Raw genomic sequence first — 27,613 nt, forward strand, 5'->3', positions numbered from 1 at the left:
CAGAATAGGGAGATGATATACTTAGTCTATCTGTACATCAATGGCCTGAGGTTTTTCAAATTGAGTATGTCCATTTGGAGTAAGCTGCATGCTCCTTTTTATTTTATTTTATTTTTTGCATGCTCCTATTCAATTTTTTTTTTTAATTTCTTTCTTTCCTTTTTTTTAAAGATTTTATTTTTAAGTAATCTCTACAACTAGCATAGTGTTTGAACTCACAATCAGCACTTGCATGCTCTTTTGACCGAGCCAGCCAGGCTCCCCAGCCGTGTTCCTGTCTTAAAAAAGAAAGAGCCTAGATCAAGGAGGCACCCTGAGTGAACACCTTAAGTTTCCTCTTTATTATGGCAGTCTCTTTGTGCTCGCCTTTTGTGTCCCTCCCTCTGGCAGCATGTGAGTGGCAAGAACAGATCTCAGAAAGAACAGGTCTCAGCCCTGATACCTGCTTGGGACCTGGCCCCTTGCTTATTCTTTCTGAGGGTTTCCTCGTTGACAGAGGAGAAATAATTGGACCTTCCTTTAATTTTAAAATTGTTGCTAGGATTCTGAGATAAGGGGGGAATGTGGTTTGGAAACTATAAAACGTGTATAAAATGATATTTTTCACATACACTCCCTGATCCATATGCTTGTACTTCCCTGAGACCTTGTCCTGTCTGGTCTTCTCCCTCTCACACATCTTCACTCCCTCCTTCAGAGTTGATATTTGCAGAGTGCTTATTGCGAAGGGCCAGGTAGAAGATAGTCTCGATGTTTCCTCTGAAGCTGTGCTATAATCAGGACACCACAATTCCCGTGTGTGCCTACACTTGGATGAGACTGGGCTTGGGGCAAGCTGTAGTAGCAGTTCTGTCACTGGTCCTCCCCACGTGGTGAGGAGGATATGTACTTGTAGGTGCACAGAGAGGAAATCTGGCATCTGTGAATTTCCGAGAAGCCAGGGTCTTGTGCTCAGTATTGGAGAGGGTGTTAACGGGCACTCTGGCCGAGGACAAACGTCACCAGTATTGGAGACCCGTGGAACAGATGCTGTGGGTCCCAGGAAATGGGGATTGCATTTGCTGGGACGTGAAGCAGAGGGCTGCTCAAACATGATTCTCACTGACAGATCCTGTCAGGAAAACGTGTCTCGCTGAGTCACTCTAGTAGTGATTTTAAGTCTGTATGACTTGAGTAGGATTACACCCATTGAGATCAGCAGCCGTGGACTGTGGTTGGTGCCAAAAGCTTCTGTCTGTCTTCCTTTTCTCTTTGATTTGTTTGGTGGGCTTGAGACCCACAGCTCCAGAGGAGGGCGTCCTACTCAGGGTGCCACAGTGGGCTGGCGTCCTGTGAATGGGCTCCAGGAACACCCAGGTACCGCTCCCTCCACCTTGCGTGTCTGGAGCCCCCTCTCAGGACACCACAGTGTGTGCACGCAGGTCAGGTGTCATGTTCTCTGGGTGCCGTGAGGTTTGATAGGCCGGGGAGCCTGCTCTGGAGGCCCTTGGTGTGCCTTCCTTCCCTGCCTTCTCTCCTCTCAGCACTGGCTGGCGAGATCTCCTCCTCAGAAGTCAGCCTGCAGGTTGGCTGCCCCTGCATGCCTTTGTCTTCTTCCTTCTTCTTCTTTGTCTTGTTAGTCTTTTCAGAGAAGCCAAATACACTCTTCGCCCTTCTCCACAAGTGGCTTTTCTTAAGCTTTCTGTATAAGCCCCAGCAGCTTATGGAGTTTTCTTTTGTAAAATCCCTCGTGATAGAGAGATTTCAAGCCCATTGTCACTGCTCACTCCTCGCCTTGTGTTTCCTGAAGCACCGGAAGCTGTTAGTCTCTCCCCTGCTTTCTGGAAGTGTCAGATTCCTCTTGCCGGCTTTCTCACTCGCTGTTTCTGGCTTCTTCACCACGCTTGTGTCTTCCCACTCACTTACCTGGACCCACCTTTCTTCTTGCCTTCGGGTGGTTCCTCTTTCAGAATCTCAAAGCTCTTCCTGGACTTGTGGTTCTTTGTACACAGAACCCTCTGCTCTCACCTCTAGCTTACACTCGGCTCTGTTTCATAAGAATCTCAAAGCTCTTCCTGGACTTGTGGTTCTTTGTACACAGAACCCTCTGCTCTCACCTCTAGCTTACACTCGGCTCTGTTTCATATCCCTCAGGTCCTGGCTCCAATGATTGCTTTTAATTGTCATTTTTGAGATTGCAAACCGCCCACACACACTCTGTTGCCCATCCCCCTCTGCCCTTGTTTTTCTCTATATTCTGTTTTATCGTGTGTGTGTTATCCGTGTGCGCAAGAGGACAGAGATCTTTGCCTGTTTCAGTCACTGTTGTGTCCCCCTCACCTAGAACATGCGGTATGCACTGGGATGAACTATGGTGGTTTTATTGGTCCCCTCTGTGTGGGTGGCACCAGAACACTCTTCCGGATCTGTCCTTTTGCTTCAGAGCTGCAGAGCGCCCTCCCCACCTGCCGGCCAGGTACATGCCCTTCCGTAGCTCTTCAGCGTCATAAGCTGCAGTTTTAAAGCCATCATTTTTTCGTTCCTTTCTCTGGTGCCTGCATTTGCCCCTCAGGAATGTGGAACAACTACTTCCAGATCTACTGGTTTTTCAGTTCACAGAAGCCAGAAGTCCGGAACTCGGGGTGTTTGATCTCACGTTCTGTTTTGTTTTGTTGTTTTGTTTGCCTGTTTGCAGTTATGCCAGTGTTCTCCCGTAGGTCGCCTGTTTATAATCCTTGATCTACAGACTGAAAGGACTGGAATTTACAATGAAGCAGTTGCTCTGTGCCAGCTACCAGTTAGTCTCATTTAGTCCTCGCATCAGCCCTCTCGGAGTGTGAATGGGAGTCACATCTTTGTGTGACTCAGATTCCACCAGGGACGCGAAACCCCATGAATAGTAAAGAACCTGGATTTATCCTGGGAATAAGATTGTACACGAATGTGGAGGAAGTCTGGAGAAAGAAGGACCTAAAGGGGAAGTTGGTGGAGGGGAAGTCACTGACAAGCCATCCTGCAGCCCTGGCCCTGGTGGACAGCGAGACCTGGCAGGAAAATCTGGAAGGTCAGGGGCATCCAGCAGCCAGAGCAGGGCTGTGGTAGAGGAGTTTGGCGGGGGCTGTTGCTCCGGCATCTGACTGTGGGTGTTGGGTCACCAGGGCAAGAAGTAAAGCAGACTTGCATTCCAAGTATGTGGGAGAATCAGGGCAAGGTGCAGTCTTCTGGCACCTCTGACTTTGTCTCTTGGCTCCTTGAACCACAGCCAGGATAGTGTCTGCTGCTTTCTCTCTTTCCATGGATCCCACCCAGACTTGGACTACAGACCCCATAGGGAAGCACTTCTGGCCAAGCCAGGTGGACACGGTAGCAAACCACCACAGTAACCGTTGCCATTTTTCTCAGAGTTGGGACTTCCCATTAAGCTCATCCATCATCGGGTATGTGGCGTAGCCCGCTTGAAGCCCTGTGCATGCTCAGCAGGGCCTTTCTGCCTACGTTTGCATCCCTCATTTAGTTCTCCGTGTCTGCTTCCAGCCTCGCTTCGTAGTCGCACGTGTGAGCCACCCTTCTGTGCATCCCAGGCTGCAGGGAACATGTGTTCCCCAGATGTTCTCACGTGCCTTTTCCCCTCAGGACGTGGCTGACATTCTTCCCTTGCCTGAAATCATCCCCTTCCACTTGCTTCTCCTCTTTTCCCTTTTTCTCACCTTCTGAGTTTTGCCAGTCTGCCTTTGGCTGATTCCATTCTCTCTGAAGCACTTCATCATCTCTCATCCCCTGGCCTGGAGCAGTGCCTCCCTTTTCTGTATTCCAGCATACTTGGTTCATACCATCTTCATGGCACTCCGTTTGCCTTAGCGGCTCTACCACATTGTGAGCCGGTAGGTCTCATTAGCGTCCAGCCCTGTACCATGTGGCTGGCTGTCCAGCAAGTGTTTGAAGTGGCTGTCCTCTCTCCCACTCGGCATCCCGAAGCTTGGGAGGCTGGGTGGGCTGCGTGCTTCTGCTGCAGGCTGTTCTCCCATGACTGCTTAGCTGAGACAGCCCATTTGTCCTGCAGACCAGACAGGCACACAATACCCTTCTAGGCCGTGATCATCGGATGTGAGGATTCCTTCTTAGCCTAGTGAGACTCTTAAGCGTTAGCACAGTTGTACAGTAAAGTGGTCGTGTGTTTGGATTTGCTTTGCTAGGATTAAAGCTATTGTCTCCTCTCGGGATTCATGATGTAAAAGTAATATTCAGGCGCCTGGGTGGCTCAGTGGGTTAAACCCTCTGCCTTCGGCTCGGGTCATGATCCCAGGGTCCTGGGATCAAGCCTTGCATCGAGCTCTCTGCTTGGCAGGGGGCCTGCTTCCTCCTTTGTCTCTGCCTGCCTCTCTGCCTACTTGTGATCTCTGTCTGTCAAATAAATAAAAGTAAAATTAAAAAAAAAAAAAAAAGTAATAGTTCAGATAAATAAACTTGATTCCATGGTTCATCAAAACTGTCTCTACTACTTAATCCAGAAGAGAAATACTCAGCTCTTTGCCCTAATTTCATGTAAGCATTTGGCTCCTTGAATTTTCCTCACTTTACCTTTCCATGGGGTGTTTAAGTATGAAGTGGTGTAATTTTATTTGTATACCTACTTTTAGCTTTCTACTTCATCTCCAGCTATATGATTGTTAACCTTCTTAAGTTATGTATTTTAGAGCATATGGACTCCTTCATATAATTTGGTACATGCAAATAAATACAAGACAGTGCTTAAAATTGGGCCTTAAAACCTTATGGGAGCAGTAAGTTAGCTTACACCTGTTAAACACTGTTAAAATGTAAGTAAGTCCTAGCATCCATGACTAGAGGTAGAAACACTTCCTTCACCCTGCCCCCAGCCCCCGCACCGCCCCGGGAGCAGTGAGGTCGGTTGTTTGAGAGAACCAGCCTTGAGGGTTCCTTCCATCTATGTGTGGTGTCCATGGCTGTGGTATTCTGCACACAGGAAGGATCCGTATGACCAGAGCATCTGACCTCAGTTGACAGACTCAGCAGGGCAGTCTTTCTCTTGCTGGCATGTGCCTTAGTGTGCCTTGCTGGAAGAGCCTTCAGGACAGGAGGTTCTTTTCATACCTTCTCCAACCAAGGCATAATGAACACAACTTAACCTTCTCTTGATGAATTCAGAAACTTAGGAGAAGCGGTTTTGTATTGTACTTTAATGTAATGATGTGATACTCTTTTTTTTTAAGATTTTATTTATTTGACCCAAGGATAAAGAAAAGCATGTATTTCAGAGATGAGGAAGAACTGAGTGATTAAAATTATATTATGTAAATATCGTTAAAAAATTTTGTTAAATCTTGGGGTACCAAGTTCAGTTGAAATTAAAGATTACTTTTAGAATTTGAACATAAAAAACACTTAGTACCAAATAATTTTTTTACTATAAAATAGGTTCATAGGGAATTGAAAGTAATTTTAAAGTATCATGTTTCTATCTTGCCTTAGCAGAGTAATAAAAATCAAGATTTGCTAGTAACAATTAATTTTGAAAATAATTCATTTGAATTAAAAACAAATCTTTTTTTTTTTTTTAAGATTTTATTTATTTATTTGACAGATCACAAGTAGGCAGAGAGGCTGGCTGAGAGGGGAGGAAGCAGACTCCTCGTGGAGCAGAGAGCCCAATGTGGGGCTCGATCCCAGGACCCTGGGATCATGACCTGAGCCGAAGGCAGAAGCTTTAACCCACTGAGCCACCCAGGCGCCCCTGAATTAAAATAAAAACAAATCTTAATACTATCATAGTACTGCCAAGAAAAAAGACCAATATTAAAAAGATGTGTTTGAGAAGCTCATTATAAAAGTTTATTCATATATGATTGGTTTACATGAAGACATTTGAAGTAAATTTCATCTTTAAGACAAAAACTTCATGAAGACTGGAAAATGCTGACTGGTTTATCGTTGTTAAATGTTAGTAAAATTTTTGAGAGGATTTTGTTTTAAAAAGAAAAGAATTTTATTTATTTGAGAGAGAGCTTGTGCATGTGGGGGGATGAGCAGAGGGAGAGGGACAAGCAGACTCCCCCCTGAGCGAGAAAGCCGAAGGTGGGGCTTGACTTCCTGACCTAAGCCTAGTCAGACGTTCAACAGACTGAGCCACCTGGGTGCCCCTGTAATTATGTAATATTCTTGAAATTGTTTGAAGCTTGTAGGAATCATTGACATAACCTTATTTAGCCCCTTTTGGTGTTAAATAGAATATGAGTTCCTGTGCCCACTTATTTATATTTCTTAATTGACTTATTACGTTGTTACCTATCTTTTCTTGCTCTTTGTATCTGTGTCTAACACTCTCCTAAGTTAATACTCTTAGCCCAGGTTTTTAGAGTTCGTTTTTAAGAATTTTGTGTGAAATGAGAACCTCTCAGGGATAAATGTTGGTAAATGAATTTTAGCTTAAAGCATAGACTTTGCAGTAAGTATTCTTAGCTATTCAGACCTCAGACTTACTTCAAAAGTTATCATTGTGCAAAGCTGGTGATTTGGGCAAAGTAGAGAGTATTTTTACTTTGAATTGTGCCAGTGTGCTTTAAAGAATCCTAACAAGTAATTTGGAGAGTAACAATTAAATGCCTCTTTTTACCTTTTGGTAGGTTTTTGTTGTTGTTGTTGTTGTTTTACGTTTGATTTATTTAAGTAATCTCCACACCCAGCGTGGGGCTTGAACTCACAACCTTGAGATTAAGAGTTGCATACTCTTCCAACTGAGCCAGCCAGGCATCCTTACTCTTTGGTAGTTAGTGAGTATATATTATCTGTTGGAGATTTTATATTTAATGATATAATAATACCTAAAGTCCTGGCCAGGTTGTCATGAAATAGAAATTGAAATTGGTGGGTCACTCAAGAGGAAGTAAGATTGGTAGTTGTTTAATAGAAATTATTCTAGAATGTTATTATAAATTTGTTTTATTTTTCTGTTTTTATTAACTTATGGCTGATGTAGATCTCCCAAGTCACTGGGAAAATTCTGAAGATTAAGTAGTTCTTAACTGACATTGACCTTTTCAATGTGATAGCTGCCTTGAGTTTCCTAGAGGGAATGCTCACTTGTCTTCTGCCAGAGAATGCATGAGGACTTACACAGTAAAAGGGAAGTTGTAGGATGAAGCGTATTATAAACTATCCATTTCCGTAGCAGAAATTTATCAGTAGGCGAAGTCATGATAAATTAGAATAAGTATTTTTGTATTGTTTGGACTTGACCAAATAGTGCCAGTGAAAAGTGTTGTTTCTTGTTCCTTTGTGGCAAATACAGACTTTTCAGTTCCTGAGGAAAGGAATCACTTTTGCGAGTGTATTGGTTTCCTGCTGCTACTGTAGCATTTTGCTGTGGACTTAGGGTATAAAACAGTGCAAGTCTATTCTCTTCCAGTTCTGGAAGACAGAAGTCTGAACTGCACTTCACAGGGCTGGTTCCTTCTAGAGGCTCCAAGGAAGAGTCTGTTCCTTTGCCTCTGCCAGCTTCTGGTGGCTGCCGGCATTCCTGACGTGTTGCCAAGTCATTCCAGTCTCTACTTCGTACTTACATCGCTGCCTCTTTCTGTAATCCCCTTCCGCCCCCTTTGTAAGGACACTTGTGGTTGCATTTAGGGCCCACCCAGATAATCCAGGAAAATCTCTCCCATCTCAAAATCTGTAATCACATTCATGCAAAGTCCCTTCTGCTCCAGGAAGGAACATTGACGTATTCCAGGCATTAGGACGTGGACATCTGAATCTTTGCAGGCGGTTATTCAGTCTGCCACAGGGAATGGTTTCTCCTCGCGTGTCTCCTTCCTGACAGGCTCTTCTCCTCCTCCTGCCCCAACACCATCTCTCCCTCATCCCTTGCTTTCCTTAAGTTTTTTAAGCTGAGTAGTATCTTACCTTACAAGCTTCTAGCTTGTCTCTGTCATCTGTGAAAACTAGTCTGGTCTCAGGCAGATGGAACCTTACTTCATGAGCACTGTACAGTCTTTAAGGGAATGAAGTTAGACTGGGAGGGCGACAGAGTCCTGGGTAGGGAGTAGTACTAGGTTTCAGTGTCAACTCTTCCATTAAACCATGTAATTTTGAACATGTTCCTTAAGCTCCAAAGTCTTTTTTTTCCCATAAGTGAAATATTTCTTAAAGCTTTAAATTATTTTAAATTCTTGTCTTTTTCATCAAGTTAATATTGAAGGCTAAACACTGAAGACCTCAGTGCCTTTTGGTTATTTTAAAGGTATAATTAATTGTCTTCTAAATTTATTTGACTTATTTCCAGAATTATATAACCATGGTTTTTTTTTTTCTCCAGCCATTTATGCTATTTTCCTAGGCATCTGATTTGACGTGTGAAGTATTGTGTGGTTTCGATTAACAGGAGGATCGACTTTTTGTGGCATTGCATCACTGTGTCTGATGGGTAAACTAGAAGAAGTTTTCTCAGAAAAAGAATTGAACCGGATAAAGAGATGGTGTATAATGAGGCAACAGAATGGTTATCATGGAAGACCTAATAAGCCCGTAGACACCTGTTACTCTTTTTGGGTGGGAGCAACTCTAAAGGTAAGAGAAAGAATAAAATTGAGAAACCTATACTCTGTTGATACAAACTGTGCTTCAAAAGGTTTGGTCTTTGTAATGTTCATTGAGTGTCGTGGACTTAGGCTGCTGAGTGTTTTCTGTTGCTCTGGCAAAGCTGATCTCTGTATGGTTTTTCCATAGATTTCACGTATTCGTTTGTACTTGAAAAATTGCCGTTCTTATAAAACTTAAGTGGCCCAGAGCATACATAAGAAAGGATAAGGTTGTAAAAAATCTTGTTACCAAAACTGACTGGTAGTCAATCTAGAGTTTTTAATTGTGATCAAGTCTAGTTTATCTGTTTTTTCTTGTTTGCCTGTGCTTTTGATTGTCACAGCTATGAAATCATTGCCAAAGCCAAAAGATTTTCTCCGCTATTTTCTTCCAACAGTTTTAGCTCTCGAGTTTAGGTCTTTGATTCATTTTGAGTTAATTTTTGTTTATGGTATAAATTAAGGGTTCAGCTTCATTGTTTTACATGTGGATATCCTGGCTTCCCAGGATCATTTGTTGAAAAGACTGTTCTTTGACCTATTAAATGGTGTTGGCACCCTTGTGGAAAATCAACTGAACACATACGCATGGAGTATTTTTTTATGGGCTCTCTCTTCTATTTCATTGGCCCATGTGTCTGCCCCTGTGCCAGTACCACCCTGTTTTAATTCTTGCAGCTTTTATAGTAAGTTTCAAAGCCAGGAAGTGTGAGTCCTTCAACTTTGTTCTTTTTCATCATTGTTTGGGCTGTTCAGGCCCCTTGCATTTCATAGGAATTTGAGAATCGGTGTTTCCATTTTTTACAAAAAAGGCTGTTACATCGAATCTGAAGATCACTTTGGGTAGTAGTGACTTTTAACAGTGTAAGTTCTCCTACAGTGAGCATGGGATGTCTTTCCATTTATTTAGATATTTAATTTCTTTCAGCAGTATTTTGTAGTTTTCAGCATACAAGTCTCTCATGTCCTTGATCAGGTTTATTCCTAAATACTTAATTCTTTTATACTCTGTTTTAAATGGAATTGCTTTCTTAATTTCTTTTTTGATTGTTTGTTGCTGTCATATAAAAAACTTACATGGTTTTTTTACAGAATCATTTTAGTGGCCATTGAGGTTAACATATGTTTTAATCTGTTGTATTGTTCTTTTTGATGCTCAAAATATCCCATTTTTAGCCAGTCAAAGCCCCTTCAAGTAGGCTCTTGAGTCTTTTCTTTTCTTTTAAAAGGTTTTATTTATTTATTTGACAGAGAGAGAGAGATCATAAGTAGGCAGAGAGACAGGCAGAGAGAGAGGGAGAAGAGTCTCCCCGCCAAGCAGAGAGCCTGATATCAGGCTCAACCCCAGGACCCTGAGATCATGACCTGAGCCGAAGGCAGAGGCTTAGCCCACTGAGCCACCCAGGCGCCCCTCTTGAGTCTTTTCAATATGACCTTGGTAGTCTTTGAGAACTTTCTGAAAGCAACCATTTTTACACATTTTAAAAATTCTTAATTCACTATCACCTTAAGTTTAACTGATTTTTTTGTTGTTTTTAGAAATATTTTCTATTTTATTTTTTTAACTAAGTTCTGCACCCATCATGGGGCATGAACTCATGACCTTGAGATCAAGAGTCACACGTTCTACTGACTGAGCCAGCCAGGGACCCCAACTTTCAGTGATTTCTTAACTTCTCTTTAGACATATCTTTGATTCCCAACTATGGAGAATGAAGATTTAACCTCCCTTTTTTCAAGCAGATTGTTACTGGTTATATAGTTTTTAGTTCTGAACTTTTTCTCTTCCTCTTCCACCTTCTAATTCTGTCATATTACCTTTACTTTTATAATGTCAAGTTAAGTAGCATTTATATTTTATTTAGTAATAATGTTCACGTATTTTATTCTTTGCCTGTAAGTTGATTCTAAAATTTAAAAACCAAGAATCAGCACTTAACTATGATCATGTAAATACTGTTTATTGCTGAACCAAGTACAGTCTTTTTTTTTTTTTTTTTCCCTCAGGTCCTGGCTCCAATGATTGCTTTTAATTGTCATTTTTGAGATTGCAAACCGCCCACACACACTCTGTTGCCCATCCCCCTCTGCCCTTGTTTTTCTCTATATTCTGTTTTATCGTGTGTGTGTTATCCGTGTGCGCAAGAGGACAGAGATCTTTGCCTGTTTCAGTCACTGTTGTGTCCCCCTCACCTAGAACATGCGGTATGCACTGGGATGAACTATGGTGGTTTTATTGGTCCCCTCTGTGTGGGTGGCACCAGAACACTCTTCCGGATCTGTCCTTTTGCTTCAGAGCTGCAGAGCGCCCTCCCCACCTGCCGGCCAGGTACATGCCCTTCCGTAGCTCTTCAGCGTCATAAGCTGCAGTTTTAAAGCCATCATTTTTTCGTTCCTTTCTCTGGTGCCTGCATTTGCCCCTCAGGAATGTGGAACAACTACTTCCAGATCTACTGGTTTTTCAGTTCACAGAAGCCAGAAGTCCGGAACTCGGGGTGTTTGATCTCACGTTCTGTTTTGTTTTGTTGTTTTGTTTGCCTGTTTGCAGTTATGCCAGTGTTCTCCCGTAGGTCGCCTGTTTATAATCCTTGATCTACAGACTGAAAGGACTGGAATTTACAATGAAGCAGTTGCTCTGTGCCAGCTACCAGTTAGTCTCATTTAGTCCTCGCATCAGCCCTCTCGGAGTGTGAATGGGAGTCACATCTTTGTGTGACTCAGATTCCACCAGGGACGCGAAACCCCATGAATAGTAAAGAACCTGGATTTATCCTGGGAATAAGATTGTACACGAATGTGGAGGAAGTCTGGAGAAAGAAGGACCTAAAGGGGAAGTTGGTGGAGGGGAAGTCACTGACAAGCCATCCTGCAGCCCTGGCCCTGGTGGACAGCGAGACCTGGCAGGAAAATCTGGAAGGTCAGGGGCATCCAGCAGCCAGAGCAGGGCTGTGGTAGAGGAGTTTGGCGGGGGCTGTTGCTCCGGCATCTGACTGTGGGTGTTGGGTCACCAGGGCAAGAAGTAAAGCAGACTTGCATTCCAAGTATGTGGGAGAATCAGGGCAAGGTGCAGTCTTCTGGCACCTCTGACTTTGTCTCTTGGCTCCTTGAACCACAGCCAGGATAGTGTCTGCTGCTTTCTCTCTTTCCATGGATCCCACCCAGACTTGGACTACAGACCCCATAGGGAAGCACTTCTGGCCAAGCCAGGTGGACACGGTAGCAAACCACCACAGTAACCGTTGCCATTTTTCTCAGAGTTGGGACTTCCCATTAAGCTCATCCATCATCGGGTATGTGGCGTAGCCCGCTTGAAGCCCTGTGCATGCTCAGCAGGGCCTTTCTGCCTACGTTTGCATCCCTCATTTAGTTCTCCGTGTCTGCTTCCAGCCTCGCTTCGTAGTCGCACGTGTGAGCCACCCTTCTGTGCATCCCAGGCTGCAGGGAACATGTGTTCCCCAGATGTTCTCACGTGCCTTTTCCCCTCAGGACGTGGCTGACATTCTTCCCTTGCCTGAAATCATCCCCTTCCACTTGCTTCTCCTCTTTTCCCTTTTTCTCACCTTCTGAGTTTTGCCAGTCTGCCTTTGGCTGATTCCATTCTCTCTGAAGCACTTCATCATCTCTCATCCCCTGGCCTGGAGCAGTGCCTCCCTTTTCTGTATTCCAGCATACTTGGTTCATACCATCTTCATGGCACTCCGTTTGCCTTAGCGGCTCTACCACATTGTGAGCCGGTAGGTCTCATTAGCGTCCAGCCCTGTACCATGTGGCTGGCTGTCCAGCAAGTGTTTGAAGTGGCTGTCCTCTCTCCCACTCGGCATCCCGAAGCTTGGGAGGCTGGGTGGGCTGCGTGCTTCTGCTGCAGGCTGTTCTCCCATGACTGCTTAGCTGAGACAGCCCATTTGTCCTGCAGACCAGACAGGCACACAATACCCTTCTAGGCCGTGATCATCGGATGTGAGGATTCCTTCTTAGCCTAGTGAGACTCTTAAGCGTTAGCACAGTTGTACAGTAAAGTGGTCGTGTGTTTGGATTTGCTTTGCTAGGATTAAAGCTATTGTCTCCTCTCGGGATTCATGATGTAAAAGTAATATTCAGGCGCCTGGGTGGCTCAGTGGGTTAAACCCTCTGCCTTCGGCTCGGGTCATGATCCCAGGGTCCTGGGATCAAGCCTTGCATCGAGCTCTCTGCTTGGCAGGGGGCCTGCTTCCTCCTTTGTCTCTGCCTGCCTCTCTGCCTACTTGTGATCTCTGTCTGTCAAATAAATAAAAGTAAAATTAAAAAAAAAAAAAAAAGTAATAGTTCAGATAAATAAACTTGATTCCATGGTTCATCAAAACTGTCTCTACTACTTAATCCAGAAGAGAAATACTCAGCTCTTTGCCCTAATTTCATGTAAGCATTTGGCTCCTTGAATTTTCCTCACTTTACCTTTCCATGGGGTGTTTAAGTATGAAGTGGTGTAATTTTATTTGTATACCTACTTTTAGCTTTCTACTTCATCTCCAGCTATATGATTGTTAACCTTCTTAAGTTATGTATTTTAGAGCATATGGACTCCTTCATATAATTTGGTACATGCAAATAAATACAAGACAGTGCTTAAAATTGGGCCTTAAAACCTTATGGGAGCAGTAAGTTAGCTTACACCTGTTAAACACTGTTAAAATGTAAGTAAGTCCTAGCATCCATGACTAGAGGTAGAAACACTTCCTTCACCCTGCCCCCAGCCCCCGCACCGCCCCGGGAGCAGTGAGGTCGGTTGTTTGAGAGAACCAGCCTTGAGGGTTCCTTCCATCTATGTGTGGTGTCCATGGCTGTGGTATTCTGCACACAGGAAGGATCCGTATGACCAGAGCATCTGACCTCAGTTGACAGACTCAGCAGGGCAGTCTTTCTCTTGCTGGCATGTGCCTTAGTGTGCCTTGCTGGAAGAGCCTTCAGGACAGGAGGTTCTTTTCATACCTTCTCCAACCAAGGCATAATGAACACAACTTAACCTTCTCTTGATGAATTCAGAAACTTAGGAGAAGCGGTTTTGTATTGTACTTTAATGTAATGATGTGATACTCTTTTTTTTTAAGATTTTATTTATTTGACCCAAGGATAAAGAAAAGCATGTATTTCAGAGATGAGGAAGAACTGAGTGATTAAAATTATATTATGTAAATATCGTTAAAAAATTTTGTTAAATCTTGGGGTACCAAGTTCAGTTGAAATTAAAGATTACTTTTAGAATTTGAACATAAAAAACACTTAGTACCAAATAATTTTTTTACTATAAAATAGGTTCATAGGGAATTGAAAGTAATTTTAAAGTATCATGTTTCTATCTTGCCTTAGCAGAGTAATAAAAATCAAGATTTGCTAGTAACAATTAATTTTGAAAATAATTCATTTGAATTAAAAACAAATCTTTTTTTTTTTTTTTAAGATTTTATTTATTTATTTGACAGATCACAAGTAGGCAGAGAGGCTGGCTGAGAGGGGAGGAAGCAGACTCCTCGTGGAGCAGAGAGCCCAATGTGGGGCTCGATCCCAGGACCCTGGGATCATGACCTGAGCCGAAGGCAGAAGCTTTAACCCACTGAGCCACCCAGGCGCCCCTGAATTAAAATAAAAACAAATCTTAATACTATCATAGTACTGCCAAGAAAAAAGACCAATATTAAAAAGATGTGTTTGAGAAGCTCATTATAAAAGTTTATTCATATATGATTGGTTTACATGAAGACATTTGAAGTAAATTTCATCTTTAAGACAAAAACTTCATGAAGACTGGAAAATGCTGACTGGTTTATCGTTGTTAAATGTTAGTAAAATTTTTGAGAGGATTTTGTTTTAAAAAGAAAAGAATTTTATTTATTTGAGAGAGAGCTTGTGCATGTGGGGGGATGAGCAGAGGGAGAGGGACAAGCAGACTCCCCCCTGAGCGAGAAAGCCGAAGGTGGGGCTTGACTTCCTGACCTAAGCCTAGTCAGACGTTCAACAGACTGAGCCACCTGGGTGCCCCTGTAATTATGTAATATTCTTGAAATTGTTTGAAGCTTGTAGGAATCATTGACATAACCTTATTTAGCCCCTTTTGGTGTTAAATAGAATATGAGTTCCTGTGCCCACTTATTTATATTTCTTAATTGACTTATTACGTTGTTACCTATCTTTTCTTGCTCTTTGTATCTGTGTCTAACACTCTCCTAAGTTAATACTCTTAGCCCAGGTTTTTAGAGTTCGTTTTTAAGAATTTTGTGTGAAATGAGAACCTCTCAGGGATAAATGTTGGTAAATGAATTTTAGCTTAAAGCATAGACTTTGCAGTAAGTATTCTTAGCTATTCAGACCTCAGACTTACTTCAAAAGTTATCATTGTGCAAAGCTGGTGATTTGGGCAAAGTAGAGAGTATTTTTACTTTGAATTGTGCCAGTGTGCTTTAAAGAATCCTAACAAGTAATTTGGAGAGTAACAATTAAATGCCTCTTTTTACCTTTTGGTAGGTTTTTGTTGTTGTTGTTGTTGTTTTACGTTTGATTTATTTAAGTAATCTCCACACCCAGCGTGGGGCTTGAACTCACAACCTTGAGATTAAGAGTTGCATACTCTTCCAACTGAGCCAGCCAGGCATCCTTACTCTTTGGTAGTTAGTGAGTATATATTATCTGTTGGAGATTTTATATTTAATGATATAATAATACCTAAAGTCCTGGCCAGGTTGTCATGAAATAGAAATTGAAATTGGTGGGTCACTCAAGAGGAAGTAAGATTGGTAGTTGTTTAATAGAAATTATTCTAGAATGTTATTATAAATTTGTTTTATTTTTCTGTTTTTATTAACTTATGGCTGATGTAGATCTCCCAAGTCACTGGGAAAATTCTGAAGATTAAGTAGTTCTTAACTGACATTGACCTTTTCAATGTGATAGCTGCCTTGAGTTTCCTAGAGGGAATGCTCACTTGTCTTCTGCCAGAGAATGCATGAGGACTTACACAGTAAAAGGGAAGTTGTAGGATGAAGCGTATTATAAACTATCCATTTCCGTAGCAGAAATTTATCAGTAGGCGAAGTCATGATAAATTAGAATAAGTATTTTTGTATTGTTTGGACTTGACCAAATAGTGCCAGTGAAAAGTGTTGTTTCTTGTTCCTTTGTGGCAAATACAGACTTTTCAGTTCCTGAGGAAAGGAATCACTTTTGCGAGTGTATTGGTTTCCTGCTGCTACTGTAGCATTTTGCTGTGGACTTAGGGTATAAAACAGTGCAAGTCTATTCTCTTCCAGTTCTGGAAGACAGAAGTCTGAACTGCACTTCACAGGGCTGGTTCCTTCTAGAGGCTCCAAGGAAGAGTCTGTTCCTTTGCCTCTGCCAGCTTCTGGTGGCTGCCGGCATTCCTGACGTGTTGCCAAGTCATTCCAGTCTCTACTTCGTACTTACATCGCTGCCTCTTTCTGTAATCCCCTTCCGCCCCCTTTGTAAGGACACTTGTGGTTGCATTTAGGGCCCACCCAGATAATCCAGGAAAATCTCTCCCATCTCAAAATCTGTAATCACATTCATGCAAAGTCCCTTCTGCTCCAGGAAGGAACATTGACGTATTCCAGGCATTAGGACGTGGACATCTGAATCTTTGCAGGCGGTTATTCAGTCTGCCACAGGGAATGGTTTCTCCTCGCGTGTCTCCTTCCTGACAGGCTCTTCTCCTCCTCCTGCCCCAACACCATCTCTCCCTCATCCCTTGCTTTCCTTAAGTTTTTTAAGCTGAGTAGTATCTTACCTTACAAGCTTCTAGCTTGTCTCTGTCATCTGTGAAAACTAGTCTGGTCTCAGGCAGATGGAACCTTACTTCATGAGCACTGTACAGTCTTTAAGGGAATGAAGTTAGACTGGGAGGGCGACAGAGTCCTGGGTAGGGAGTAGTACTAGGTTTCAGTGTCAACTCTTCCATTAAACCATGTAATTTTGAACATGTTCCTTAAGCTCCAAAGTCTTTTTTTTCCCATAAGTGAAATATTTCTTAAAGCTTTAAATTATTTTAAATTCTTGTCTTTTTCATCAAGTTAATATTGAAGGCTAAACACTGAAGACCTCAGTGCCTTTTGGTTATTTTAAAGGTATAATTAATTGTCTTCTAAATTTATTTGACTTATTTCCAGAATTATATAACCATGGTTTTTTTTTTTCTCCAGCCATTTATGCTATTTTCCTAGGCATCTGATTTGACGTGTGAAGTATTGTGTGGTTTCGATTAACAGGAGGATCGACTTTTTGTGGCATTGCATCACTGTGTCTGATGGGTAAACTAGAAGAAGTTTTCTCAGAAAAAGAATTGAACCGGATAAAGAGATGGTGTATAATGAGGCAACAGAATGGTTATCATGGAAGACCTAATAAGCCCGTAGACACCTGTTACTCTTTTTGGGTGGGAGCAACTCTAAAGGTAAGAGAAAGAATAAAATTGAGAAACCTATACTCTGTTGATACAAACTGTGCTTCAAAAGGTTTGGTCTTTGTAATGTTCATTGAGTGTCGTGGACTTAGGCTGCTGAGTGTTTTCTGTTGCTCTGGCAAAGCTGATCTCTGTATGGTTTTTCCATAGATTTCACGTATTCGTTTGTACTTGAAAAATTGCCGTTCTTATAAAACTTAAGTGGCCCAGAGCATACATAAGAAAGGATAAGGTTGTAAAAAATCTTGTTACCAAAACTGACTGGTAGTCAATCTAGAGTTTTTAATTGTGATCAAGTCTAGTTTATCTGTTTTTTCTTGTTTGCCTGTGCTTTTGATTGTCACAGCTATGAAATCATTGCCAAAGCCAAAAGATTTTCTCCGCTATTTTCTTCCAACAGTTTTAGCTCTCGAGTTTAGGTCTTTGATTCATTTTGAGTTAATTTTTGTTTATGGTATAAATTAAGGGTTCAGCTTCATTGTTTTACATGTGGATATCCTGGCTTCCCAGGATCATTTGTTGAAAAGACTGTTCTTTGACCTATTAAATGGTGTTGGCACCCTTGTGGAAAATCAACTGAACACATACGCATGGAGTATTTTTTTATGGGCTCTCTCTTCTATTTCATTGGCCCATGTGTCTGCCCCTGTGCCAGTACCACCCTGTTTTAATTCTTGCAGCTTTTATAGTAAGTTTCAAAGCCAGGAAGTGTGAGTCCTTCAACTTTGTTCTTTTTCATCATTGTTTGGGCTGTTCAGGCCCCTTGCATTTCATAGGAATTTGAGAATCGGTGTTTCCATTTTTTACAAAAAAGGCTGTTACATCGAATCTGAAGATCACTTTGGGTAGTAGTGACTTTTAACAGTGTAAGTTCTCCTACAGTGAGCATGGGATGTCTTTCCATTTATTTAGATATTTAATTTCTTTCAGCAGTATTTTGTAGTTTTCAGCATACAAGTCTCTCATGTCCTTGATCAGGTTTATTCCTAAATACTTAATTCTTTTATACTCTGTTTTAAATGGAATTGCTTTCTTAATTTCTTTTTTGATTGTTTGTTGCTGTCATATAAAAAACTTACATGGTTTTTTTACAGAATCATTTTAGTGGCCATTGAGGTTAACATATGTTTTAATCTGTTGTATTGTTCTTTTTGATGCTCAAAATATCCCATTTTTAGCCAGTCAAAGCCCCTTCAAGTAGGCTCTTGAGTCTTTTCTTTTCTTTTAAAAGGTTTTATTTATTTATTTGACAGAGAGAGAGAGATCATAAGTAGGCAGAGAGACAGGCAGAGAGAGAGGGAGAAGAGTCTCCCCGCCAAGCAGAGAGCCTGATATCAGGCTCAACCCCAGGACCCTGAGATCATGACCTGAGCCGAAGGCAGAGGCTTAGCCCACTGAGCCACCCAGGCGCCCCTCTTGAGTCTTTTCAATATGACCTTGGTAGTCTTTGAGAACTTTCTGAAAGCAACCATTTTTACACATTTTAAAAATTCTTAATTCACTATCACCTTAAGTTTAACTGATTTTTTTGTTGTTTTTAGAAATATTTTCTATTTTATTTTTTTAACTAAGTTCTGCACCCATCATGGGGCATGAACTCATGACCTTGAGATCAAGAGTCACACGTTCTACTGACTGAGCCAGCCAGGGACCCCAACTTTCAGTGATTTCTTAACTTCTCTTTAGACATATCTTTGATTCCCAACTATGGAGAATGAAGATTTAACCTCCCTTTTTTCAAGCAGATTGTTACTGGTTATATAGTTTTTAGTTCTGAACTTTTTCTCTTCCTCTTCCACCTTCTAATTCTGTCATATTACCTTTACTTTTATAATGTCAAGTTAAGTAGCATTTATATTTTATTTAGTAATAATGTTCACGTATTTTATTCTTTGCCTGTAAGTTGATTCTAAAATTTAAAAACCAAGAATCAGCACTTAACTATGATCATGTAAATACTGTTTATTGCTGAACCAAGTACAGTCTTTTTTTTTTTTTTTTTAAAGATTTTATTTATTTGTCAGAGAGAGAGAGGGAGAGAGAGCGAGCACAGGCAGACAGAATGGGGCAGAGGCAGAGGGAGAAGCAGGCTCCCTGACGAGCAAGGAGCCCGATGTGGGACTCGATCCCAGGACGCTGGGATCATGACCCGAGCCGAAGGCAGCTGCTTAACCAACTGAGCCACCCAGGCGTCCCTGAACCAAGTACAGTCTTAAGATTATAGTTTCTTCTTACATAATGACCCATAATGCCACTTGATGGAACGTTTCTAGCTGATGGATTCTAAAGGGTCTCTTTCCTTTTTATTGTATTGACTAAACTAAAATGAATTAATAAGTTTGTTTCTTATTTGTATCGTAATTCTTTTAGGCTTTGTTTTTCTTTTTGAGAAATAATGCTTCTCTCTTTTTTATTTTTAAGATTTTATTTAATTTGACAGAGATCACAAGTAGGCAGAGAGGCAGGCAGAGAGAGAGGGGGAAGCAGGATCCCTGCTGAGCAGAGCGCCTGATGTGGGGCTTGATCCCAGGACCCTGGAATCATGACCTGACCTGAAAGCAGAGGCTTAACCCACTGAGCCACCCAGACGCCCGAGAAATAGTGCTTCTTTAATCATTCGTATAGTGCTTCTTTAATAGTTCGTATCTTCTGTGGCTCTTTGATTCATTAACATACTTTTAACTGCTCTATGTCTTTTTTTTTTTTAAGATTTTATTTTATTTATTTGACAGAGATCTCAAGTGGGCAGAGAAAGAGAGAGGGGGAAGCAGGCTCCCTGCTGATCAGAGAGCTGGATTCGGGGCTCATTCCCAGGACCCTGGGATCATGACCTGAGCCGAAGGCAGAGGCTTCAACCCACCCCTTGACTACTCTGTGTCTTAACAGAAATTTTTTGAACTCTCTTGTCTACTTGTCTTGTTTCACCCTCTCCCACACCCCTTTTCATAGTTTGGTTTATCCTTTATTTTTTCCTATTTAATGGGATCTTGAGAGACAGAATAAATATATATCCTAAATTTTAAAGCTACATAGTTTTTTTATGCTAAAATTGTATTTGTCTCACCTTTTACCTTTCCTGATTAAAAAGCTACAATTTTTTTTTTAACTGTTCTCAAATAGAACTGTCTCTAATCATCTTGTTAATAATTTTTGTTGCTCTTTTTTGAAATATATTTGGTTCAGGTTACTACCGGTCTATAAGTAATAGTTCAAAGGCCTATCATAAGAATTAAAATATTGGTAGATAAAATTGTCCTTTTTAAAATGGTTGATTAAGTTGAACAGTTGACAGAGTTGTGTTTTGAACCAAGCTAAATGTGGTGCAATGAGATTAGTTGGGCGTGGTTCAGAAGAAGGAAATAGTGAGTAGGTTAGGTAAAGGAGAGTAGCTGTGATATGACAACAATAATAATAATGTGGTTGATTGATTCTAAGTGCTGAGGTCTCCAGAGGCTTGCTTTGAGAGCCTTAGCTAAAGAAAAGCATATTTAATTGATGTATAACTGAAAATTGAGCCAAAGGTCAATATGAAAGTTTGATGTCAGTAAATTTATATTTGTTCTGTCATTTTAGCTTCTGAAAATTTTTCAGTACACCAACTTTGAGAAAAATAGAAATTACATCTTATCAACTCAAGATCGCCTGGTAGGTGGATTTGCCAAGTGGCCAGATAGTCATCCAGGTAATTTATTTTTTGTATGAATCTAGAACAACTTTATTTTGTTTCTTTCTTGAGTAGACTCTCCGCCATCTTTGCAGTAAGGGCATAAGATAGAAAATTTAACTACAGTTGTAAACTTAAAGAATATGTTTTTTAAAAAGGTATTTTTTAAGTTTAGGGGAAGTTTGGCATGTTGAGGGGTATAAAGGAAGGGTTGGATTATCAAGATGTATTGCTATAGTATGCCTTTTTTTCCGTATATTTTGCTTACCCATGTTTTATTTCATTTGAGGCAATGAGGCAGGTGGTTTCAATGGCACCTGTCCAAAATAGAGAATCATTTGGTCCAGCCAGAATCTTTAGGATTATTACCTGTCACTGGAGCTAAGTAGAATGAACTACTAAGTCCAGAAGGGAACCTGTTCTTAATCTGTTCAGAAGCCATTAAATAAATTTCTCTAATTCTGAAGGTAGTTGTCTGTCACTGTCCATACCCTTGTTCTCTGAATTTTAGCAGATTCGGGTTGTTTTACTTTGCCAATCTGAACTCTTATTCACTGTCTACAACTCAGGAGCCAGATAGGTTCAGACAATGTGATATTCATTGCTTTCCAAACTCAGGAATGGCAGAGAAGTAAAGAACAAAAGATTCTTAGATTTAATAAGTACGGTTGATCCTTGAACCACACAGGTTTGAATTGTGCCTATCCACTTATAAATGGATTTTTTCTGATAAATATTATATTATTCTATAAATGGATTTTCTCTTCAGTGCTTTTCATTTCTAAAGCCAAAGAATGTTTTCTCCAGTTTTATTAAGAAATCCTTGACAGACATCACTGTGTAAGGTAAAAGCACACAGCATGATGGTTTGATGTACATCTGTTGTGAAATGACTACCAGAGTAGGCTCAGCTAGCACCTGTCTCCTCACAGCGATACTGAAGGAAAGAAGGCAGTAGTAAAAGGCAAACAATTTATTTTTGTGATAAGTCTTAGGATTAACTGTCCTAACATGTTTCCTGTATATCGTACAGCAGGGTGAGCGGTAGTCTCACGTTGGGTATTACACCTCTAGTACTTACTTATTAGTGGAAGTTTGTTCTTTTTAACCTCCTTCCTCCAGATCCCCCTTCCCCGACCCTCACCCCCACTAAGCACAAGTCCAGGCTCTTTTTTTCTGAGTTTGGTTTTTTGTTTTTGGTGAGATCACACAGTATTTGTCTTTGCCTGACTTATATCACTTAGCATCACACCTTCAAGGTCCATCCATGTTGTTGCAAATAGTTGGATTTCCTCATTTTTATGGCCAAATCATGTTCCATTGTGTGTGTATCTACCACAAATTCTTTATCCATGCATCAGTCGGTGGACACTCAGGTTGTTTCTGTATCTTGGCTATTGTACATAATTCTGCGGTGAACATGGGGGTGTCGATTCCAAGTTAGTGTTTTCATTTCCTTTGGGGACATTACTGGATCATATGGTACTTCTGTTTTTAGTTTTTGAGGCTTCTCCAGGCATTTTTCCGTAGGGGCTCTGCCAGTTTACATTCCCGCCAACAGTGCATGGGGGTTCCCTTTCTCCACATACATGCTGGCATTTGTTATCGCTTGTCCTTTTGAAGATGGCCATTCTAGCAAGAGTGGCGTAGTATCTCCCTGTGGGTTTTGTTTTTTTTTTTTTAAGATTTTATTTATTTATTTGACAGATCACAAGTAGGCAGAGAGGCAGGCAGAGGGGGAAGCAGGCTCCCTGGTGAGCAGAGAACCCGATGCAGGGCTCCATCCCAGGACCCCAAGATCATGACCTGAGCCAAAGGCAGTGGCTTAATCCACTGAGCCACCCAGAGATGCCCTCTCCCTGTGGTTTTAATTTGCATTTCTCTCATAGTTATTGATGTCCGGCATCTCATCATGCACTGGTTGGCCTTTTGTATATCTTCTTTGGGTTACTTGGGTTTCTTTTTTCTGTTGAGTTATGGGAGTTCTTTCTGGTTTTCTTTTGTTTGTTTGTTTGTTTTATGTTCTAATTTCTAAAGCAAAATAAAATTTTTAAATTTTGCTATGTGTTACCATAGCTAGAAAAATGTTAGAGCAGTACCTCAAGAAAACTGAGAATTGTCTTGATGACATTGTTTTTCATCAGAGCTTGTACTATTTTAACACATACTGTACTATTTTAACAGATGGGAATAGGGAAATGACAATATCTTGGAAAACTTGTCTGGTATAAACATACTGAAATACATTTTCAGTATTTACAATAGATATTTTTTAAGATTTCTTTTTCTTAGCAAATGTGAGTGGGGGGAGGGGCAGAGGGAAAGAATCTTCAAGCAGACTCCATGCTGAATGCAGGGCCCACGAGGGGCTCGATCTCACTACCCCTGAGACTTATGACCTGAGCCAAAATCAAGAGTCAGATGCTTAGCCAACTGAGCCACCCAGGCTCCCCAGAATAATTTTTTTTTTTTTTTTTTTAATTCTTGAAGGTTTTTTCTGGCACTTAGTTGCTAACTTTAACATATATGTAAGTACTTGGATGTAATACTTTTTACAGATATAGTAAAATGTCTTCAGAACCTATAAACTGCAGAGCATAGAAAGTCTGTGTATCATAAGTTGAATTTATGTGGAAAGGCCTTTTTAATAGGACCTTTGGGGAAATCATTTTTTAAGAGTTTTTTAAAATTAGCATATTCTTGGTTCTAGTTAATTTAGTAACAGATTTGACACAAAGTAATTCTTATATATTTACAGAAGAAACTTAGGAAAATAATGCACTTCTATTATGAAGAACCAAATATTTCAGCATTTGATATGCTTGAATACACCTACAGATAAGGAAGCTTAAAAGAAAAGCTTTGAGCTTTGGAACAATTAAGTTCTGGTTCATTGGCTTTTACGGAAAGCTTTTTGAGGAAAAAAATGCTTTATTTTTACATTATGTGGAAAGTAGAAGATCCTATTTATGTTATCCTGGATGGATTTTATTTCTCTTTTAGTTGCATTTTTTTCCTAGAAAAGTTTCCTCATTTCTAGTCAATAAAATACGTTGCTTTGTACCTTCTGTAATTTTAGAATAACTACAAGGAAAATTTCATAGTACAGGAGAAATCAGATTTATTTTTTGTGGTCTGAAAATGAGAGAAAAGTGAGCCAGAGGAAACCTAAGCATTCTCTTGAGAGGCCATGAAGGAGGATTGACATGGGCCTCCACTACTGAGCTAAAGTTTTCAGAAATAATCTTGACTAAGCACAACTGTCTGTCCTTCTGTTTTGAAAAGTAGATGATGGTCATGTAAGTAAAACTTTCTAATTTTCCTGACAAAGTTTAAGTCAGTAACGTGTTCTGAACTTTAGTAGCTCCTGAGGCCATAAATGATGGCCAGCACACACACAAAAAAATGATGGCTAGGAAAAATGCCTGTTGGCTACAAAATATATTTTTTTGTAGTATGCCCATAACGGCAGAGCTCTGAGCTCTTCAGAGTCCATATATGGCTGTCCAGCAGGCAGCAGCCATGTGATTCTTGTGGCCACTTGAGTGGAAGAGGGTCACTGCCCCCTGAAAGACAGGGAACAGTAGTGAGGCCAGTATAGAAGAAAGGTTATGGTATTTATAACCACAGAGAATGTGAGTTTGTTTTTACTGTCAGGTCAGCCATTTTTTGGATGACTGACATTCCCCTAAATAGGAAAACTAAATTTGGTACAGCATTCCATAACGGATTATTCCGTTTAGGCATCTTTCACTGAACACAGTAGTGAGGTAGTATTGGTCACGGAAATGTCAGAGGTAAAATTTAGTGGGAAGGGGTATTGCTACTTAGAGTCAGAGGTTTATTTTCATTTTTCAGGAAAATTTTTCCTTTTCTGATACAGAGCTAAAGCCTCTTGTTTCTGTATTGTGTAGGAAGCAAAGGGGAAACACCCTAAGTGAGAAGTCTTGTATTACTGCTACTCTACTTTGTTTTTTAATCACAGAGGATGTTGAGAATGTCACCTTTTCATTTGAGAACTATTTTCCTTTGTTAATGATATTTGCTTGGATAAAATATCTGATTTTGATCATCTGTGGTTTTTTTTTTTTTAATTGGTGTTTTGAGACTTTGAGAAAGCACATGTTTCAAAACCTGTACTTAACATTTTTCTAAATTTAATTTTAATGTGGTGAATAGATATGTAGCTATGGTACTTTGCAGCATGTACAAATAAGAATGCCTATTATGATAAAAAAAAAATACCTCATTTTCAGATGCTTTGCATGCATACTTTGGGATCTGTGGCCTGTCACTAATGGAGGAAAGCGGAATTTGTAAAGTTCATCCTGCCCTGAATGTAAGCACACGGACTTCTGAACGCCTTCGAGATCTCCATCAGAGCTGGAAAACCAAGGACTCTAAACAGTCCCCAGAGAATGTGCACATCTCCACATGACTGACTTCACTTAGGTTGGGAGGGTGGGGGGATTCGTAGCATAACTGTAGCTCAAGGTTAAAAGCCATGTATAACCAAGTGTGCTCTTTTTCTAAGAGGTAGTCTCACAATCAAATCTCGTGCCGATGTCACTTTGGAATATGGTCTTGAGCCAGTAACCTTTGTACTGGGTTTCAAGAAAATCTTTGTTGAAGTTGGAACCACAGTGGACTCTGTTGTGGTTCTTAAATGTTTATACTGTATTTCTAAGAAGTTCTTTGAGGCAAATTAACTATATGTATGTAGGTTATCTTTTTAAAAAACTCTTCAGTACAAATTGTATCATACTATAAAGTGGACACAAATCTTCAAAACAAGTTTACAGTTCACTTAGCATTGATAATCTTTGGGTGAACACTTAGGGATCATTTAAAAAAGCTTAATAGCTGATGGTAGAAAATTGCTTTAATGAATTAAGTATCTAGGATTCTTCTTTGAAAACAGATGGTTCCATAATTTTTAAAAAGAAGAATGACTTATTTTGGCTTATTAAGTGTGCCAGTTAAACTTATGTGGCCTATATAAATGAAATTAACTTCATAGCAAGGATGAATAGGCTTAACTAATACAGTAATTTTCTAAAAGGACATTGATTTAAGAAGACTATTATATAATTGAGGGAAAAATAATTTAACTGTATGTGATCGTGAATGAGAAAGTTTTGTGCTGTGTGGGTCACTTACTTAGATGTTGTGAGGGTGAATAACAGCTGTGTCTGATTTTTTAATTTCATTAGTTGCTTTTTCTTCTTTCTGGGGGGAAAATAGTCACCTAGAAGGAAAGAGACATTGAGTGGTTTGGTTTATTTTTCTGAAATACGTGATATTGTAAATTATACTTGTACTTTTATAAGGGAGTTTTTTTTTAGCCATTTGGTTTTTTTTAGTTTGTTGTGTCCAATGTGTTAGTGGTTCTAATTTCAGAATGACAATTTTCTAATTTTTTCAAAATAAGTAAAACTCTCAGTAGAAAACAAAACCACTAAAGTAAATTTAATGGTGCAGCTCCATACATGGTCATTTATATTTTTATATTTTCAGGTAAGTGGAAGGGAAGTGTTCTGTTAGGTGTTAAAGGATGTCACTTTTGTTCTTTTTGTTTTGTTCATTCTGTGAACTAGCTAATTATAAAGGAAATAGTGTAAAAACTCATCTTCATTAGTAACCAATTTATCAGTAAATCACATCCATCACTGTTGTTGAATGTCGTTCAGAGATGTGAGACAAGTACTGAAATGGAGAAGAAAATCTCTTCACTGCAGGAGCTGGGTTAAAGTTAAAGTCTTGGTGATAATAAATGTGGAACTATTCTATAACTATGAGTGTAAAAACTAAATTACTAGTATAACTGTTTAGGAATTATAATATATAAATTTTAATTTCTTTCCTAAATTTTAGGGGGAAATGCCCTTAAATAATGATCCTTCCAAAGGAAAATCTGGTATGTGCTTGGGAAAAGCATTTTGTTTTGTAGGTGCTTGGGAAACACATTTGTTGTTGGATCCTTAGTTTTAAAACTCCTCTTGCTAGCGTCAACTTTATTATTTTTTTTATTAGAAATAAAATCCGTTTTCTGATTGTGGGGAAAATATAAGCTTAACAGCAGATGTTATCTTTCAGCAAGTTATTTCAGTTGCTTCTATTTAAATCCTGGCAAATTAAGACATCCCTATCTCAAACTAAGTCATTTCCTAGACTTTGGGAGTTAAAATAGCCTGTATGGAATGGCTTTAGAGCTGTTATAAAAAACCCAGATTGTTTTTCTTGAATTGCCACTAGCAGTTAGAAGAAAGTTAGTAATAATAGTAACCATATCCGCAAATGGAAGAGAATTCCAAGTTTAAAAGTATTTCATAGAACTATTTTTTTAAAAGATTTTATTTATTTTATTGACAGAGAGAGAGATCACAAGTAGGCAGAGAGGCAGGCAGAGAGAGAGGGGGAAGCAGGCTCCCCACTGAACAGAGAAGTCTGATGCGGGGCTCAATCCCAGGACCCTGAGATCATGACCTGAGCCGAAGGCAGAGGCTTAATTAACCTACTGAGCCTGAGACTCAGGCACCCCATTTCATAGAACTATTAAGAAATATTTCCTAACTCCTATAATTTAATAGTATAAGACTATAAATTACAATATGATTCAAATTGGTACACATGTGAGGGGCCTTTTTATGAAATCTTGTGGCCCAGTTGAGTGTTTACCTTCTGTCGTGGTGTGCCAACCAAAACACACAGGCCAGAGAACTACAGAGAAATGACTCTTGTTTCTAAACAGTTATTTACAAGAGCAGTATTTATTAATAGACTAAATTATAAGTAATATTTCACATACTTACTCTTTGGCAGTGGTATCATAACGAGCAGGGAAATAGGAAGTCCAGAATCTCAAATAACTCTATGTTCCACCCCCACCTTCATTATGGTATTTTTCAGAAGTTAGTAGGAGAAGCTTTGTTTTGA

General features: G+C 40.1%; 1 protein-coding gene across 1 annotated transcript in view; it reads left to right on the plus strand.

The window, feature by feature from the left end:
* Nucleotides 1–27,048, plus strand: part of LOC111158892 (protein geranylgeranyltransferase type I subunit beta) — a 63,039-nt gene extending 35,991 nt beyond the window's left edge. The window contains exons 7-9 of the mRNA XM_022521192.1: nt 8,375–8,559; nt 20,587–20,695; nt 24,934–27,048. Of these exons, the coding sequence (XP_022376900.1) occupies nt 8,375–8,559; nt 20,587–20,695; nt 24,934–25,115 (476 nt within the window). The 3' untranslated portion in view covers nt 25,116–27,048. The remainder of the gene's footprint in view (nt 1–8,374; nt 8,560–20,586; nt 20,696–24,933) is intronic.
* The last annotated feature ends 565 nt before the right edge of the window (nt 27,049–27,613 follow it).

Source organism: Enhydra lutris, unplaced genomic scaffold (genome assembly GCF_002288905.1).
Source record: "Enhydra lutris kenyoni isolate GAN:26980312 unplaced genomic scaffold, ASM228890v2 scaffoldscaffold64, whole genome shotgun sequence".
Taxonomy (NCBI): Eukaryota; Metazoa; Chordata; class Mammalia; order Carnivora; family Mustelidae; genus Enhydra; species Enhydra lutris.